This window comes from Sminthopsis crassicaudata, chromosome 1, assembly GCF_048593235.1.
Source record: "Sminthopsis crassicaudata isolate SCR6 chromosome 1, ASM4859323v1, whole genome shotgun sequence".
Taxonomy (NCBI): domain Eukaryota; kingdom Metazoa; phylum Chordata; class Mammalia; order Dasyuromorphia; family Dasyuridae; genus Sminthopsis; species Sminthopsis crassicaudata.
The window spans coordinates 579,037,726-579,056,560 of record NC_133617.1 but is presented as its reverse complement, the minus strand read 5'-3'; the positions used below and the strand labels follow the sequence as shown (position 1 = coordinate 579,056,560).

Sequence of the window (18,835 nt, the reverse complement as noted above, 5' to 3'; positions counted from 1 at the left end):
AATTCCCCAGAGTCACATTATTATTAAGCATCTGAGGCTGGATTGGAATTCAGGTCCTCCTGATTTTAGGACAAGTCTTCTACCTACTGAATAATGTATCTTCCCCTCCCCTTGCCTTCTCTAAACACTATCTTCTCTTTCTTGAGATGAAACTAAGACAAAAGTTGTTTTACTGTTAGATCAAAATCAATAGTTCCTATTTTCTGAAATATGAAGTAAGGGAATTAGAATAAGCTCTTGCTTAAAAAAAATCCTTCCCATGCAGTACTAAATTCTATGAAATTACAAAATACTGACCTAGACAGGCTAAGGGCAGATCTTCCTGAACTGAAGACAAGGAGAGACTCAGTTGCCTTAGCCATATTCTAATTAGCTATATTAGCCAAATTCTAATGAAAATTAGCTATATTAGCTATATTCTAATGAAAAGAGATTCAAAAAATAAGAGTTGAGCTGTAAAAGATTACAAAATTAAGGCAATGCTGGTGTTGAGGAAATAAAATGAGACAGAAAAATACCCACATTACTTATATGATTACCAACTAAAAATGACTTTAAATCATCAATATGCTTTTACTGGCCATCATTAATAGAATAAAAGCATTTAAAACCATATAGACTCTGTCCTTTTGTCATTGTGTATTTAAAATTTATTAATTTCAGGACAAAGTGCCAAGAAGCAAGAAAAATTACACAACTCACAATCAAATGAAATTGGTATCAGCTTAGAGATTATTTTTATATGTGATGTTTTTCCAATGGCTTAATTTTAATGAGCTTGAATTCTTGATTTATTCCATCTTATTAGCAGAAAAGAAGGTAAGAAGATAAATTTAGGAAAACACCTGTATTACACTCAGCATTGTCAGAATAGCACCATAAAAACATGGGTTATGAAGTCAGAGGATGTCAAATCCAGGATTTAACATTTGTGTGATGTAGGGTGGGTCATTAACTTCCCTGAGCCTTAGTTTCCTCATCTGTAAAATGAAGGAGGTTGACCCAAGGGTTACCAAGTTTCCTTCCAGCTCCAGTTCTATCCTGTACCTTAAAGTTTTCCCAGGAGAGGCTTCATTATCATAGCTAGGGCCACTTGGAATGGGCAAGCTTTGATACACTATCCTTTCAGGAATCCTAGCAGGTTCTATGTCCTTAAAAAAATAAAATAAAATAAAAAAACTTTTCCTTGTACTGTGGGCTCAGATTCCCATCTTGAGAATCTCATTCCTTTATTCAAAGACTGACTTCTGTTAAAATGACATTTCTACCAGAAGCATTTACTCTTCCAGAAACTATTATTAGTCATTTATACCTCAGTGAGAATGAGAAATTAGATCAGGTTTTAATAAAGCAAAGAAAAAGAAAAGATAATTGTATACTTGAATATAAGGGAGGGACACATCAACAAGGAGAAAGATGTAGACAAGAGGAAAGAAGGAAGACTTGAAAGTAATTTTCTTTGGTTAATGCTTTCTTTGGTTAATGGCATTAAATAAGAGCATATTACTAGACCTAAAACTTCTTAAAGTTCTCAAACACGCAGCTAAGACACTTTTAATCTTTTATTGAATAGTAATCTTAAGAAGTCATATGAGTACTAATCATAACAGTAATTATGGTTATTGCCACCTTGTTTTTAAATAGTATCTTTTGAAAGATACACTGCAACATTGTAGGATACATGCATGCATGCCTTGCTTTGTACTCAAAAAATAATGTAAAAATAATTGTGTGAATAAGTAAAGAATGTTACTTTAGAGCCTGTGGAAAATCCTTCCCTAAACTGGCCAAAAAAATAAAGACTATTATTTTTCATGTAAAACAAGTGGAGATCCATTATAATCACAATAATTCTAGATCTTGTTCCTATAATCCTCATATTCAATCCAATTCATCACTCTTTTTATAAATACAACATTCTAGGATTTAAACAACCTATTTCCATTTTTTGTAAACTCTACAACATTCATGATGAGTGAATCATTGGACATAGTTTAAAGGAGAGCCACAGAAGTCTTATATAAAAAATGCTGAATTTGGTACTTGGATTTGCCAAGTCTGAGCTTCAGGAACATAAACTCAAAGGAGCATTTTGGGAAAGTATTTTCAAAACTTAAAATGTTCCACAAAGTTTAGTTGTTGTTGTTTTCTTACAGAATTTCAGGTAAATAAATCATCAATATTCTATTAAACACAGTATAAGAAATCATAAGCATATGATTGAATTTGAATGTTTTATAATGAAACAACATGATTTTTCATCAGAGCAGTAAATATGCAATAACCATTGATAAGGAAGGCTTTAAAGGATTTTTTTTAAAATATATTCTCATAGTTTATCATTCCTTTTTTTTCCCTTCTACTATTCTATAAGACCTCGTGGAGCTGAGCTATGTCTCAATGAATCTGCAAATAACCAACAACACTGACAAAAAATGAATTACTCAGTGGGTCAGGCCCCTGTCATTCCAAAACAACCACTCACAGAAACTCTGAGAGAAAACCAAGAATGGCAAAGAACACCAAAGTCATGAATCTGACTTAAGTACATGTTATATTCATAAATAATAAGATAAAGCTAGAAATAAACTATAATCTCAAAGTCTGATTTTTCACTATAAATTCCATTGTGGTCACTGATTTCCTTAGTAAGATTCCCACAGATTAATAGAAATATGAAAAGCCCAAATTGGGGTATCCATATAAATCTCTGGGCCTTGCAAGTCATTATTACTTCATTGCTCTTTACCAAAATCAGATTTCTGGTTAAGAATTGAATAGAAATTGAAAAGAAAAACATGCTTGCCACCTGTGGTCTTCCAGATTCTCTGATAAAAACAAACTATAAAGTATTTTGTATAATCAAATGAACAAGCCCTTATTAAGCATCTACTATGTGCCAGGCACTGTGCTAAGTGTTGGTGTACAGTCAAGGTAAAACAAAATTCAAAATGTTTATTTGGTTTGATCTTGAAAAAAATCTGCTATAAAAAAGGACTAGGTACATAAATAATCAATTAATTTTAACAGTTTTTAGCATCATAGATTTGGTGGTGAAAGGGACCTAAGAGATCATTTAATTCAGACTTCTTTTTTATAGATGAATAAAAAGGAATTCAAAGATGATACTAATTTATCTAAGGTCACACAGGAATTCTGTAGCATAGTTAGGTCTTCTAACTCTAAATTGAGGATTCGTTCCATTATCTTATGATAAATATATTTATATGTACTATAATTCTTGTTATCCACTGCTAAGTCATGAGTCACTAGAAAGTTGATATTGTATATTTGTGAGTATGTGTGTGTGTGTATATGTATGTATACACACATAAAATATGTATATGTATATGTGAATGCATATACACACAACAGGTTTTGGGTAAAGATAAAAGCATGCAGACAATAAGTTAATGGGAAATAAAGTCCAACATAATAATTCTAGAGTTTTTTTTCTTTTTTAAAGAAGAAATGATTCAGGAACTAATAAAGGAAACAATAAAAGAGATTTTATGGTAGACTATTATTTTTCTATAGCTAAAATAACAATTCTTTGTCTACTGGGCTAATATAATTCCCATATAGCTATCCCTCTCAGGTTCATTTGACGTAAAGTACCACCACTCCCTAGGGTTACATTTTGCAAAAATACAGAATTAATGCGTATCTCTTTATACATTATGCTACTGTTTACTAGAATAATCTGGCACTAACCTTGTGCAGAAGGGCTCTATCCAAAAAGTACTTCCTGAAGAGCTTAATGTCGGTCTCCAGTAAATGTTCTGCAGTGTGATTCAGTGTCAGGGTCAGTGTTTCTGATGAATGAACAAATCGTAAGAGGGCATGTTCATTGATCTGCACTCTGGAGAAGTCCGTCGAATGACTGCCCTGAAAACTGAAACAGCACAAATCAAGACCCATAGATAGCTTTATAGGGAAGAGAGAGAAAAAGCACCAAGAGTCCGATGTTCCCATTGGTCCTTAGATTTTTTAAATGATTCAAGGGCAAAATTATGCTTTTAGAAGAGATCTACAATAAACATGATCTTGCCAGTTTAATTACTAATAAAAATGGCTTTCTCCTTTCTCCTGGGGGAGGGGGTGGAAGTAGGCAGGGAATGCATTTCAAAGACATCTAGATACGAAACCTACCACTTGTTTAAAAATACAACCACTTTTAAAAAATAGAGCTTTACCTCAATGTTTAGTGCCTCATTCTTCTTTTTAATGTGAAATGGAAACCTCTCACTTTATTGTGGCCATATAGAGTAGAGTGAGCAAGCTGGAGGCTAGCAGGTTTATTAAGCAGATTATAGTGGAAAACAGACACTGCCTCAAGGGAGGCTTGCACAGTTTAGATGTTGCAAACAAGTCAGACATTCATAACACACTGTACCATAGTTAGAAATCACTTTTCTAATGCAAATTAAAGTTATGCACAAATGTAGACAAAAATTGTATTCTTCTATAGTCATAAGCAAACAGAGAACATTCCCAAGACAAAGTATGGCTGAATTCTTGCATATAATATATATTTTAAATTCGGTTTTGGTGAAGAACAATTATACATTTTTAGTCAAATAGTCTCCATAATCGATCGTATAATATTGCAGATTTGTCCTGTCACCAAGTGAACATTAAGGTGATGAGTTCAATATTAAATTATTAAACATACATATATATATGTATTAATATTTCTCTTCCAAACCTCCCAACTTCATTTTTCTAAAAATGTTTATTTATAAAAGTGAAATAAATTTTCTGAGAATTCTTATGTAGAAAGGTAAGATAAGCATTTGTTTTAATGTAAAGATTTGGTCTAATGCAATAATCATCAGTTTAGAACTGAAAGGGATCTTCAAATTTACCCAGTTTGACTACTTCATTAGACAGATGATAAAAGTAAGGAAGGCCAGAGAGATTAAATGACTTGTCCATAGCCACACAGGCAATAAATAAAAGAACCTGGACTTGAACCTACTGGCTTTTCTGACTCTAAATAGCACTCATTCTACTTTGCCCTAATACCATCAGTCAGGTATTAAGTTAGACCACTGATTTGTTGTGGTTGTTATTCAGTCATTTCAGAAGCTTCATGACTCACTTTAGGATTTTCTTGGTGAAGATACTGAATTCTTTGCCAGTTCCATCTCCAGCTCATTTTACAGATGAGGAACTGAGGAAAGGGTTACATTATATGATTTGCCTAGGGTCAAATCTGAGACCAGATTTTTATAAGACCTTAGGCATACAAACCAAATATTTATTGATAATAAATCATAAAAAATCAAACTTTAAAACAATTCATTGGCATATATATAATTTTACCATTTATTAAAGATGAAAACAAATTTGCATATTAATGTGCTTATTTAGATTAATATATCTATTTTTATATACAGATCTTAAATCTTGGCAGAATATTTGGTAGTGCAGGACAAAGAAGGCTCAGAAAACTTTTACTGTTTTCAAATTTTTCATGGCCCAACAACAACCCACTATTTAAGAAGCTTTGGTCTAAAAAATATTTTTTTTACTTTTTTAAAAATAAATAAGCAATTTAAAAAGCAATATAAAGATCCAACCATGTAATCAATCACCCTAACTCACAGGGAACATATCTTATTTATCTCTGTGTCCAATCCCAAAGTATTTATGATAGTACTCTTAAAAGCTTTCTTTTTTGTTTATTTGTTTTGCTTTGTAAGAAACCCACAGCTTCATAGGTCCATAGGACTTTATATGACTCTGATATGAGGACCTCCTTCCACCACTTCTGATCAGCAATTTATCACTGTCTTTAAATTATGTCAGAAGCTGATCTTTAAGGCAAACCTTCCCTATATTATATCATGATACTTCTGTTATGTATAATAAACATTTAATAAATATTTATTGAATTGAAATTGAAATTCATGCACCTATTGAAATTGCAAAATGACCAAATTATTATATCACCAAATACTGGACATTTATTTATTATTATATAATATGTACCAGGCATTGTGCTAAGCACTGGGGTTATAAAGAAAGACATAAGAGAGAAAGGTAAGAAAGAACTCCTGTCCTCAAGAAACTCACAGGCCAGTCAGGAAAAATAACACATTAAAAAAAACTAAGAAGAGGGGAAGGAGGAATATGATCCTTCATGTACTAGTGGATAAGGAAGTCCTATAGCCAGGGTAGGAAATTATCTGAGAAGATAGGGATTAATTTCATTTTGCAGATTGGTGAATTTCTGGAGGTGTCAAAGTCCAGGAAGGCAGCCAGGTAGGAAATTATATCATTGTCAGTCTGGCAATATCATCTACTAGTTACTTTTTTCACTTAAGCTACAAAGCACAGGTATCACCTGATGGACTGTTTGCTGATTGTCTGCAACTACTTCTTTGACCTACAGCTACTTTCAAACCTCTACCCCATGGAAATGAAGTTACAGTTCTTTTTCTACAATTAGCCCACAATCTAAGGACTGTCCTAGTTTTGTTTTTGTTTTGTTTTTTTTTTTGTGCATCAGACTCACAACTACAAATGGCAAAAACCTTAAATTAAGCCTGATTTTGGAAATCCTTTATTTCCTCCCAGCTGCCATTCCTTTTGATCTATCTGCTCTTTGCAATTAAGTGAAAAAAATTATTACTCCCACCTTGCCCAAGACTAATAACACTAGGTTTACAGAGACTAGCAAAACTAGACAAATAGAATAGACCTGATGACCATTGGCCTACAAAGCTGTTATCACTTAAATCATTGCTCTTACTTTACTATAGTATACCACATCTTCACAGTCACACAACTAAACAAAAGATGCATAGAATACAAGAACCTATGGTGTTTATTTTTTGCTCAAATTTTAAAAGCATTTGACTTCTAAGGGCAAGAAACAGCTTTAAAGATTTCCTGCAATAAATTCTATCCCATGAATATAGTTAAGCTCAAACAGCATTTCTTGACGCCAATAAAAATCATTTTAAACATATTTCCGTATAAGTCATGTTGTGAATGAAAAATCAGAACAAAAGGGGAAAACTAAAAGGAAAAAAAAAAAACAAGCAAATGAACAAAAAAAGATGAAAATAATATGCTTTGATTCACATTGTCTCATAGTTCTTTCTCTGCATGTAGATGGCATTTTCCATCCCAAATCTTTTGGAATCTTCTTGGATCCAAGTATTTCTGAGAAGAGCTAGGTCTATCATAGTTGATCATCACATAATCTTGCTGTACCTGTGTACAATGTTCTCCTGGTTCTACTTACTTCACTTAGCAACAGTTCATTTAAGTCTTTTCAGGCTTTTCTGAAATCAGACTACTCATAAGATACATTTTTTAATGTCATTTAACTATGATGACATGAAACTTATTGTTTCTCAGTAAAAAAAATTACTCAAGAAATGCTTATTAAAATGATTGTACATATATAACTATATCAAATTTCTTGCTGTCTTCAGGAGAGGGGAGGTAAGGAAGGAAGGGAGAAAAAAAATTAGAATTCAAAATCTTACCAAAAAAATAGAATTCAAAATCTTACAAAGATTAATGTTGAAAATTATCTTAACATGTAATTGGAAAAATAAAATTTATTGAATTCACACACACACACACACACACACACACAGAGATACACATCAGCTACAAAATCTAGCTAGCAAAACCTGGTAAATAAGCTAAGATTTTATTCAATAAACAAAGAAGGAATCATTGAAAGGTCTTGCACAGAAAATAATATAATCCAAATGATACTATAGGAAAATGAATCTAGAGATACTGAGCAGCATGGAAAAGTGAGGAGCAGGGAAATCAGTTAAGAAGTTTAAAGAGTCCAAAATTGAGATGATAAAGAGGCTTCAGCTATAGTTGGAGGAAGAGAGATTGGACTAGATGAGGATTAGGCATGTAGGGGGCAGAAATATAAAGAGGGAGGGGCTAGAAAATAAAACAAGAAAGAAGTAGTCCCGAAAATAAGAGGAACCGTGTGGAATAAGACACCAAGGAGAAAGCTTCAGACTTAATGAAGAACAAGGACTGAGAAAAGGGCAAAATATCTCAAATTTCATGCAAAGATCTAGTCCTATCTTCATACTTTAGTTGAAATGTCTTGTGCAAAATTATACACTCAATCAATACACATGTATTAAATACACTACTGTGTGCCAATGCAAAACATTGGTTAAGAATTTATATCTTGTGACTCCTGGTCTAGAGTGATTTCCATTATATACAGTGCTGCTCGTTTGTTGCTGAGTCATTTTTCAGTTGTGACAGACTCTTCCTGACCGGATTTTTTTTTTTGGGGGGGGGGGGAGGTAAGTCAAGGGTACTGGAGTTGTTTTTTCCCTCTCCATCTTATTTCCACAGGAGGAACCTGAGACAAATAAAATTAAGTGATTTACCTATAATCAGACAACTAATAAATGTCTGAGGTCTGATTTGAACTTACAAAGATGAGTCTTTCTGACTCGAGGCCAGCCTTCTATTCACTGTCACCTTCATTGTTCACTCTCTATTTAAATAGTCAGCAAATTCTAACATTTCTTCCTTCATAGCATCTCACCTAACTTCCACTTCCTGACAATTCTTCTTCCAATTTAATTGCACATTCATAACACAGTGCCAGGTACATTGTAGGTATTAAAACGCCTATTAATGGAGACTGAAGGAGCAAAAAAATCATGAAGACTGAAAATATAAACAAAATATGAGGGCCAAATGAGTTTGTAAAAAAAAAACACGAATAAGGAGAGAAGAGGAGAGAGACAGAGAGAGACAGAGAGACAGAGACAGAGACAGAGAGAAAGAGACAGAGAGACAGAGACAGTGAGAGAGAAGAGAGACACAGAGAGAGAGACAGAGACAGAGACAGACAGATACAGAGACAGAGAGGGAAAAACAAGATTGAGATTTGGCAAGCTGTTCAAGAGACAAAATGTATTGTTGCCCCCAAACTAATGTGAATTTTTAACCTGTAATCAAGCCTGGCATTTCATTTAATAACACTTTCCTGCCTCAGAAAAAAATCTGCCAGAGCTGAATGTTCTAGAGGTTGTCATTACAGAGTTCGTTCATCTCCAGGCTATACTCTGCCATTAGCAGAAACTACCGGTGTGACCAGTGTTGTTGTTCATTTCTGTTAAATGTGACTACATTCTCTGTAATGTGATTTTTTTGTCCTAAAGCTTAAAAGGTTTTGTATGTGATCTTTGACAACCAAGTAAACATGTTTATGTACTTACTTGGAAATGTCTATCTGGCTCAGCATGAGCTAGAAAGTAACGGACCCATTTCCAACCTCTCTCTTTTAGATCTGACTTGAACTTAGAATCCTTCCTCATCAATATTTCATCATAGGTATTTAAGTACCTACAATGTGCCTGGCACTGTGCTAATGATTAGAGAAATAAAGAAAGACAGAATAACGCTCAGTTCTCAAGTAGTTCATCCTGGACCATCTTCAGTCATCTTGATCTTTGCCATTTGTATTGCCATTTGTCTTTGATGACTCTGGGGGAGAAAATAAAGCTAATAACTTCCATCCTTGTGATACGAGTGGTTCTCTTCGAAAATGAAAGATTAAAATAACACCAGTATAAAAGAGGAGACAGCATGTGGATAATCATTTACAAACAAGCTATCTACAGGATAAATTCAAAGTAATTAATGGAGGGAAGACATTAACATTAAGAAGGATTAGGAAAGGTTTCCTATAGAAGGTGAGACTAGCCGAGACTTGCAGGAAATCAGAGAAGATAGGAGACAAAGATTAGGAAGAAGCAAATTCCAGACATGAGAGACAGCTGATGAAAATGCCTACAGTTAGGCACTGTCTCATTGAAGGAACAGCAAGGAGACCAATATCACTAGACTGAAAATACATGGGACAGAAGAGAAGGGGAAGGATATAAGAAGGCAGGAAAGTATTCAAAAGTAGGGCAGGGTTATGAAGGAACTTGAATGTCAAACATAGAATTTTATTGTTGATCCTGGAGGACATAGGGAGACAGTATAGTTTATTAAATGGGAGGGGGTGACATTGTTAGATCTACACTTTAAGAAAAATCGCTTTAGTTTAACATACATTGGATCACTTGTTGACTGAGGAGGGGAAGGGAAAGAAAAAAATTAGAATACAGAGTTTCGTAGGGATGAATGTCAAAAATTATCTATGTATATATTTTGAAAATAAAAAGTTTTAATTTTTAAAATTACTTTAATGGATTTTTTTTCAAAGTTAATGGCTATAATTTCAAATAGTATTTTGGATAGCACAAGAAAGAACTTTTTCAGATATGAAGAAATAAGAATGGGTCTTGGTCAAGTATATTTTACAGACAGGTCAATTTCTATTTTCTCACAAAAAATAAGGTTACTAACTTATATCATCTTCTCATCTCATATTTCTGTTTTATCCAAATTCAAACTTTGTCAAATGCCTTGCTGAGGTCCAAGAATACTATGTCCACAACTTTCACAAAAGAAATGAAGCAAACTGGGTATGAATTGTTCTTGGCAAACTTGTGCTAGCTTCTGGGGAATCACCATACTTCCTAAGAACTCACAAACCATCTGTTTAATGACCAAGGGAACAGTGAAACAGTGTTTTCACTTTTCTTTGAAGAGCTTTAAATTCATTCCATTGCTTACAAATGAATGAAAATTATTCCTTAACTACCCTCTGAACTGTTCCTCATTGCTTTGCTTCTTCCTCTCCTTCCCCACACTTCCCCTGGCTTGGTAGAGTATTTATGTTCCTTTTTTTCCTTCCTTCTACCCACTTAAGTCAAACCACAAAGAAAGAAGTCTAGTACTAGCAAATAGTTCATTCTTAAATTTTTTGAATGAACTGCCATAAAGCTCAATGGTCTTTATATTTTTGCTCCTTTTTAAAAAAAATCAGTACAACTTTATTCTGCCTTGTATAAAATTCAGCTATTTCTTAAATATATCAAGTCTTCCCAATTAGATTATAAACTTCTGGTAGGAAGGATTTCATTTTGCATGCCTTTTACCTTCCACCTAATGCTTAAAACAATAATCCCCAAATTACTAGGTCAGAAGATGTCACTACCAGACCTGGCATCAAGAAGATCTGAATTCTAATCTAATCTCAGATACTGTATGATCCTGGGCAAGTAATTTCAGTTCTGTTTGTCTTTTTCCTATAAAATGGCAATAATAATAGCACTTATATTGTGAAAATCAAATGAAATAAAAATTGTAAAGTATTTGGCATTGTGCCTGGCACATAGTAGGTACTTAATAAATGCTTGCTTGCTTCCTTTCTACATACTTCATAGCAAATATTTTCAATAAGTGTAAGTGAATGGATATTTAATATAAAAAGTACTGAGAAGAGATACAAAATTGGGTTTTGATTAGAAACAAATAGTATTGATATAAAAATGTCTTTAATGATTTTAGCTTTTAAGATAGAAGATGATTCACTTAGATGAATAGAAAAAAACAGAGATTGCCCATTTCTCTTAAAGAGAACAGCATGCAAAATCACAAGAAGCAATTTATAGGAAATAGAATGTTAACATTATTTATGATCTCTAGTGTTCATATACAAATGCATAGAATATAAATAATAAGCAAAATACATTGTGGTAAACAACTTTATGAGTATGGCTGGGACTGGTAAGATATGACACATAACTAGAACATGCTCATAAAAAGATATAACATATTTAAAGGGATTATATTATATTTTTTAAATCACACAAATAACATATGAACAAAATATACTCCTTTGTAAAAATCCATGAACTACTAGGGAAAAGGCATAGTTGGGAATATTTAGATTAGAATTAGTGAGGGGAAAGCAGAAGAAATGCTATAGTCGAAGCATACCACAAACCACTTGGTCACAAGGAAAAAAAGTGATGATTAATTCAATCAATGAATGAAATTATAGCAAACTGCACTGAAAGACAAACTGAAAAATTTGGACTTAGTATGATAAATAAGAGAAAGTATTGTATGTATCTGTACAGGAGAGTAACATAGTGAAAGACCATTCTAGCAACTACATGTAGAAAAAATAACACTAGAATAAAATTAAAGACAGAAACAAATTAGTAGATTACAATAGTCAATGAAGTAATATATAGGAAGAAATAGATTCTATGGACACTGGAGAGAAAATTAATATGGCTTAATAATAGACAATAGGAGGTGGAGACGAGAGGAAACCAAAAATGATTTTGTGCTCTGAAGTCCTGAGAACCAGGAAGACAAGATGTTATTCACAATAATCAATCAAAAAATTATTTTCTGTGTCAAGCACTGTACTAGACACTAGGAATCTAAACACAATCAATAAAATAAGCCATACCCCAAATGAACATACATATTAACAGAGAAGATAGCAAGTGATATGTGGTGAATAAATGTGAAAAGAATAAATACAAAGTAGTTAAATGCAAGGTGGTTTGGAAAAGTGGTAATAGCAGTTGGGGAATCAGAAAAGGAACCTCAGTTTTATCTTGAAGAAAGAGAAGGATACTACAAAGTAGAGGTGAAGAAGGAATGAAATACTGGAAATGAATGCTTCTTTGGAAGACAATGAGACTAATTAACTTTTTGACATATTTCCAGTGGAACTTGCAATTAGGAGTAACTTATTAGTGAAACAAAAATTAGAGAGAAATTGAATGGACAAATCTGGAGATATAAAATTAATAATCACATAGGTATAGATAATTTTTGTAATAAAATGATAGAGTGAACATGTCTAGAGAAGGAGTGAACAGTTGGAGAATAGTGGAAGAACAAATCTACAGCTAAAGAGCAGTGGAAAGAAGAAAAAGGGAAGGAATCAGAAGGAAGAATAAAACATGAGAATTAGAAGAAAATAGCATTATGAAAATCAAAGAAAGGTTTTGTGAATCTTTTGGATTGGAGAGAATGGAAACCATATCACAGGTAATTGAGGAAGAAAGGTGTTTTCAAAGTATAAACCATTAAAGATTTTATCCACCTCTGTCACATTGAGAAGATAGTCTTTCCCCAGTCTTCCCTCTATTCTGCTTTCCTCCCTTCCAATCTTCTACCATAGTAGCCACCATCAGTTTTTGTAACAAGGATTCAATAATTACTCTTGCTCCTCTATAGCAAAGATTTTTAAACTGTGGGTTGTGACCTATATGGGATAGTGTAACTGAATGTGGACATTGTGAAATTAGGATTATTATCAGATAATGTTTGATTTGTTATATCTATTATGTAGATATAAATATACATGTGTATACCTATATTTATACCATATATATATATATATATATATATATATATATATATATATATATATATATATATATATGGTTGCTTTAAAATTTCTTGGGCAAAAGGGTCATGAGTGAAAAAAGTTTAAGAAGTATGCCCCACAATAGCAACTAATAGAATCAGCAAGAAGTAATAACTAGAGAGATGAGGGCAACAGAAGCACAAGCTCCTCTCCCCCAAAAAAGGCTTCCTACCAATAGTCCCTTTGGTTGTTATTCCATAACACTGGCTCTTTGGCTGCCACTAATATCCAAACTAATGATAATATCAAACTCTGATTCTATTAAAAGAATTTCACTTGTCAAGTACAATAATTAATGAACATTGAGAGAGAAAGCATCATTTCAAGGAGATACTCACTTGTTGATGGCTTCTACCAATCTGCAGTGCCCAAGTTTCAAAGCCAAATCTAATGGCATATCTCCCTCTTCATTATTCAAAGCGAGGGCCTGTCTTCCCCCCGGGAGACATAAGAGGAACTGTGAAAATTTAACCAAATCCCATCTCATCGCAATGTGAAGAAGAGACTCCTTATGTACAATCACTAAAAAAGAAAAAGAAAATATTGGTTATTTTTAGTGAAATATTTTCTCTTATACATTGGTTAGATATATGGTCAGATATCTTTGAAAAGATAAGGAAAAATACAATTTTTCCTTCAAGTTTTAATAAATGAGTAAAGATACTATCTCAAAATTTTATTCATTTGAGGAAGCCTTATTTGGACTCCTTTCCTTTAGCATTATTCTAGTGAAAGATTAGGGATAAAATAAAGTTTTTCTGACAGCAAGTAAGACTAGAGACTATCTCTTACACCAGCTATATTGTTAACTTCCTTTTGGACTTAGGAGATAAATCCACAAATTTCCATGAAGCAAAAGTTGATCTTGCTGGAAAGGAACATGCAATGACTGTATCAGCTCTTAGAGATATGGAAAAGGGCTAGACCTGTGATTTTATTGGCATAAAAATTCCCAGAAGAGTTAACTCCCTTTACTAACACAAGTTGGCACCTTCCCTGCCACTTGTAATTTTAAGGACTTGTCTAAAACATTAAGAAATTAAGTGGCTTGCCCAAGGTCACAGAGACAGAATGTGTCAGAGGATCCTTAGTCTTCATCATTTCAAGACCTAATCACTAGCCAGCATGCCTTTCTAGCCTTATTTTAATATCCTTAAATATAAGAATATGAGTTTACCCATTAGCATTTTCTCCAAATATGATTATATAGTCTAATAATTAAATTTCCACTTGGAAAATCACATACATATACATAAATACATCCCAACAACCTAATTAAATAAGTATTTAATAAGCACCTACTAACTGCATGGTACTAAAGAGCTTATATTCTGGAGCTGGGGTAGAGGGAAAGAAAGGGTTACAACATGTCAGCAGATCAATCTAAACATGATTCTTTGAGAAAGGAAAGAACATTAGCAATAAGGGAGATCAGCAAAGATCTGTGTACTAAGGTTTATATGATATGACATGAACTAAGCTTTAAAGGAAAATAAGGATTCTAAGAGACAGGAATGAGGAAGAAGTATGTCCCAGTATGTGAGAAAGTCTGTAAAAATGCCAAGTTGGGGGAAGAGCAAGCCAGAAAATTAGGTTAGACTATATAGTGTGTAAGAGAGAAAAAAAATATTCAATGAACCTGGAGGCATTTCTGACAAGAGAGATGAAAGAGATGAGTTTCCCAGCTCCCACCAATCTACTCCACCAAAACCAGAAAATTCACACCAAAAAAATAATGATCAAGAAATCCATCAAGAAGCTATAGTAATTGACTGCTATCCATCCCAAAACTGCACAAAAAGTCATCCACAAGTCCAAGGGAAATAGGAAATTTGTCATCCAGACAAAATGAGTGCAAACAGGAGCACATAGAGCAAAACACATGTCTGAGGAAACAAGAGCCAACCTGTAGCTATTTCCCTCCCCCAATTAAGAAATTATAGGCAAAAGGAGCAGAGACCTACATTTTCAGAAATGATAACTGTGGAGATTCATTTTGTTTGACTATGCCTGTTTTCTCTTTATTAATGGAGGGAGAGGCTAGAAAAGGAGATTAGCAAAGGTGATGAAAATAGATTAACACTTGTTTATAAATAGAAAATAACAGAAGAAAATTCAGAAAGAAATACAAACAAGCAAGGCAGTTTTGAAAGTAATGTGCAGAACAAATATATATTTTAATAAAAAGCAAACACTCTGAAATGGGAATTCAGTTTCATATAAAATCCTCTTCTGGTGTTCTGATCTTTGTACAGAAATGATCATTTTTTGGTATTTAGTTTAGAGATAAAATAAAATAAACCTGGAGCTATAAGATGGAATTAGATTAATAAAGGCTTTAAATGCCAACCTACATCTTCTAGATTAAGAGTTTATGGAATGACACAGAGATACAAAGTCGTGTATGTTACCTACCACATAATAATATGTAACTTATTTCATATATATGTAATATGTAATTATATAATGTTATGCTTAGATGTAATATAATTATATTAATATAGATTTATAATGTATTATAATGTACTTATAATCATAATTTAATATAATCATATAAATATTTAATAATAGATGAATTAATATGTATAATATGTAATTTAGATACTGCCACAAAATACATGTCATTATTTTATATAATTTAATAATATTGTTATTTATTATATACAATTTCATAACATTGTAACTATTATCTATAGCAAATAGGTCACATAGTTAAGAAAGGCCTGGAATCAAGGAAGCCTATATTTGAGTTTTCTCTCAAATATGCACTAGTTGTGAAAGCCTGGGAAAATTGTTTAACCTCTCTAAGATTGTTTAATAATTATTAAAATGGAAAACTAATATATACAATTTACAGAGTTGTGAGAATCAACTGAGATAACTTGCAAAGTATTTTGCAAAACAAAGCACAGTATAAAATGTCAGATATTATCATGTAGTTATTCATTAAAATTACTATTGTCTCTAGTGTAAACTGCATCAATAAGTACAGTCAATGCTTCGCAATAACATTTTTCACTGCATTCACTGTACCTAGAGCTGCTATTTGAGGAACTGTTTAAAATTTTACTTCTATTATATATTTACTGGAGCTATGTGTATGCTATAGACATACACATTTTTATCATAATGTTTGTAGTTGGACTTTTACCTAATCCCAAACCAATTTTTTTCCTGACTTCTCTGCTTGAAGTCGCTGTGTTCAATTTGTTGCCCAATAATGACCTCATTTCTTGGATTGGTCTAACACCATAGATCTCAGGGGTACTTGTTTTATGGCATGGACTTTTCTGATATTCTGGGGCCACCAAAAGACAATGGCTTGGGTTTTTCATTTTGCTTTGGGGTTGTTTTTTTTTGATGAATAAAATAAAAGATATAGGATTACAAAGGAAACCAATTCTGTTAAAATAGTTATCAAAAAAATTCATGGAATTAAGAATCTTTGCCAAAGAGTTGAGCTACAATGAGTATACAGAGCAGCTAATTCTCAGAGTGAACACATCTAATCATAGAATGGCAGAAATTTATAAATAGTATTATTAATGAAAATGTTCCCAATAACAAAATCTTTCAATTAATCTGTAATAGAGATACAAGATTTCATGATCATATAGAAGGATTAGTTAGTAGCACTATGCTATAGAGTAAAAATTAAAGATGGAACTTTCAGTCAACTAAATCACAACAGAACATGATTCCTTATGGAACTGATCGATTTTCAAGTAAAGTTTGATGTAAAATAATCATTTTGTATTTGTTCAATCGGGCAACAAGTTTTTATTAAGTGCCTATTATTTGCTAGACCTTATTCCAGATACAGAGGATGCAAATCCAAGCTGATACAAAGTCCCCTGTCCTCAAAGGGACATACCAGGAAGACTATAGGGACACAAAATCTATTGTTTTTCTGGAAAAGATTAATGTACACATAAATAAATATTTATATGAAGGAATATCAAATGGGAAAATCAAGAAAGTCTTTTGAAGGGCTTGTCACTTGAGAAGCCTTGAAGGGAACAATAGTTCTAAGAGGTAGAGTTTTTTATCCATCTATCTTCCATCTTCTGCTTCTACCTTTCTGCCATATATATTTGAAAACAGATATTCTGTATTAAATGCTCACAGATAGGCTGAGCTAATATAATAAAAATGACAATCCTACCTAAATTGATCTACTTAATCAATGCTGTAACAATCAAACTCCAAAGAAATTATTTTACAGGGCTAGAAAAAAATAACAAAATTCATCTGGAAGAACAAAAAATCAAGAATTTCAAGGGGATTAAGGAAAAAAATGCAAATTAAGGTGGCCTAACTGTACCAGACCTAAAACTACATTATAAAGGAGCAGTCATCAAAATCATTTTGTACTGGCTAAGAAATAGAATAGTCAACTAATTCAGTGGAATAAGTTAGGTTCATAAGACACAATAGTCAATAACTATAGTAATATAATGTTTGATAAACCCAATGACCCCAGCTTCTGGGGTAAAAAGTCATCCTTTCACAAAAATTGCTAAGAAAATTGAACATTAGTATGGCAGAAACTAGGCATTGACCCACACCTAACACCCTATACCAAGATAAATTTGAGATACATTCATGATTTAGACATAAAGAGTGATACTATAAGCAAATTACAAGAACAAAGGATAGTCTACATCTCAGATCTGTGCAGAAGGAAGGAATTTGTGGCCAAAGTATATTATAACATGCAAAGTAGATAATTTTAATTATATTAAGTTAAAAGGTTTTTGTGCAAACAAAACTAATGTAGAGAAGATTAGAAGGGAAGCAGTAAACTGGAAAAACATTTTTATATCCAAGGGTCCTGATAAAGGCCTCATTTCTTATATAGAGAATTGAATCAAACTTATAAGAATACAAACCATTCTCCAGTTGACAAATGGTCAAAGGATATGAATAGATAATTTTCAGATGAAGAAATTAAAACTATTTCTAGTCATATGAAAAATGCTCTAAATCACTATTGTTTAGAGAAATGCAAGTTAAGACAACTCCAAGTACCACTACCCTCTCAGATTGGCTAAAATGACAGGAAAAGATAATAATAAATGTTGGAGAGGAAGTGGGAAAATTGGAACACTTTTACATTGTTGGTGGAGTTGTGAACTGATCCAACAATTCTGGAGAACAATATGGAATTATGCCCAAAGGGCTATCAAACTGTGCAAATCTTTTAATCCAGCAGTATCTCTACTGGGCCTGTAACCCAAAGAGATCATAAAAAAGGGAAAAGGATTCACCTGAACAAAAAATGTTTGTAGCAGCTCTTTTTGTAGTAGCAAGAAACTGGAAACTGAGTGGATGCTCATCAGTTGGGGGAAAAGCTGAATAACTTATGTTATGTGAATGTTATGGAATATTATGGTTCTATAAGAAATCATCAGCAAGATGATTTCAGAAAGACCTGGAAAGACTTACATGAATTGAATCTAAGTGAAGTAAGTAGAACCAAGAAAATGTTGTACATAGCAACAAGAAGATTATGCAATGATCAATTCT

The 18,835-nt window shown here is 32.8% G+C and overlaps 1 protein-coding gene across 7 annotated transcripts in view; it reads right to left on the bottom strand.

The window, feature by feature from the left end:
• ARHGEF28 (Rho guanine nucleotide exchange factor 28) overlaps positions 1-18,835 on the bottom strand; it is a 355,588-nt gene that overhangs the window by 195,647 nt on the left and 141,106 nt on the right. For all 7 annotated transcript variants that reach the window (XM_074282270.1, XM_074282269.1, XM_074282264.1 and 4 more), the window contains exons 6-7: positions 13,645-13,828; positions 3,715-3,895 (exon numbers count right to left, since the gene is read on the bottom strand). In XM_074282270.1, the coding sequence (XP_074138371.1) occupies positions 3,715-3,895; positions 13,645-13,828 (365 nt within the window). The remainder of the gene's footprint in view (positions 1-3,714; positions 3,896-13,644; positions 13,829-18,835) is intronic.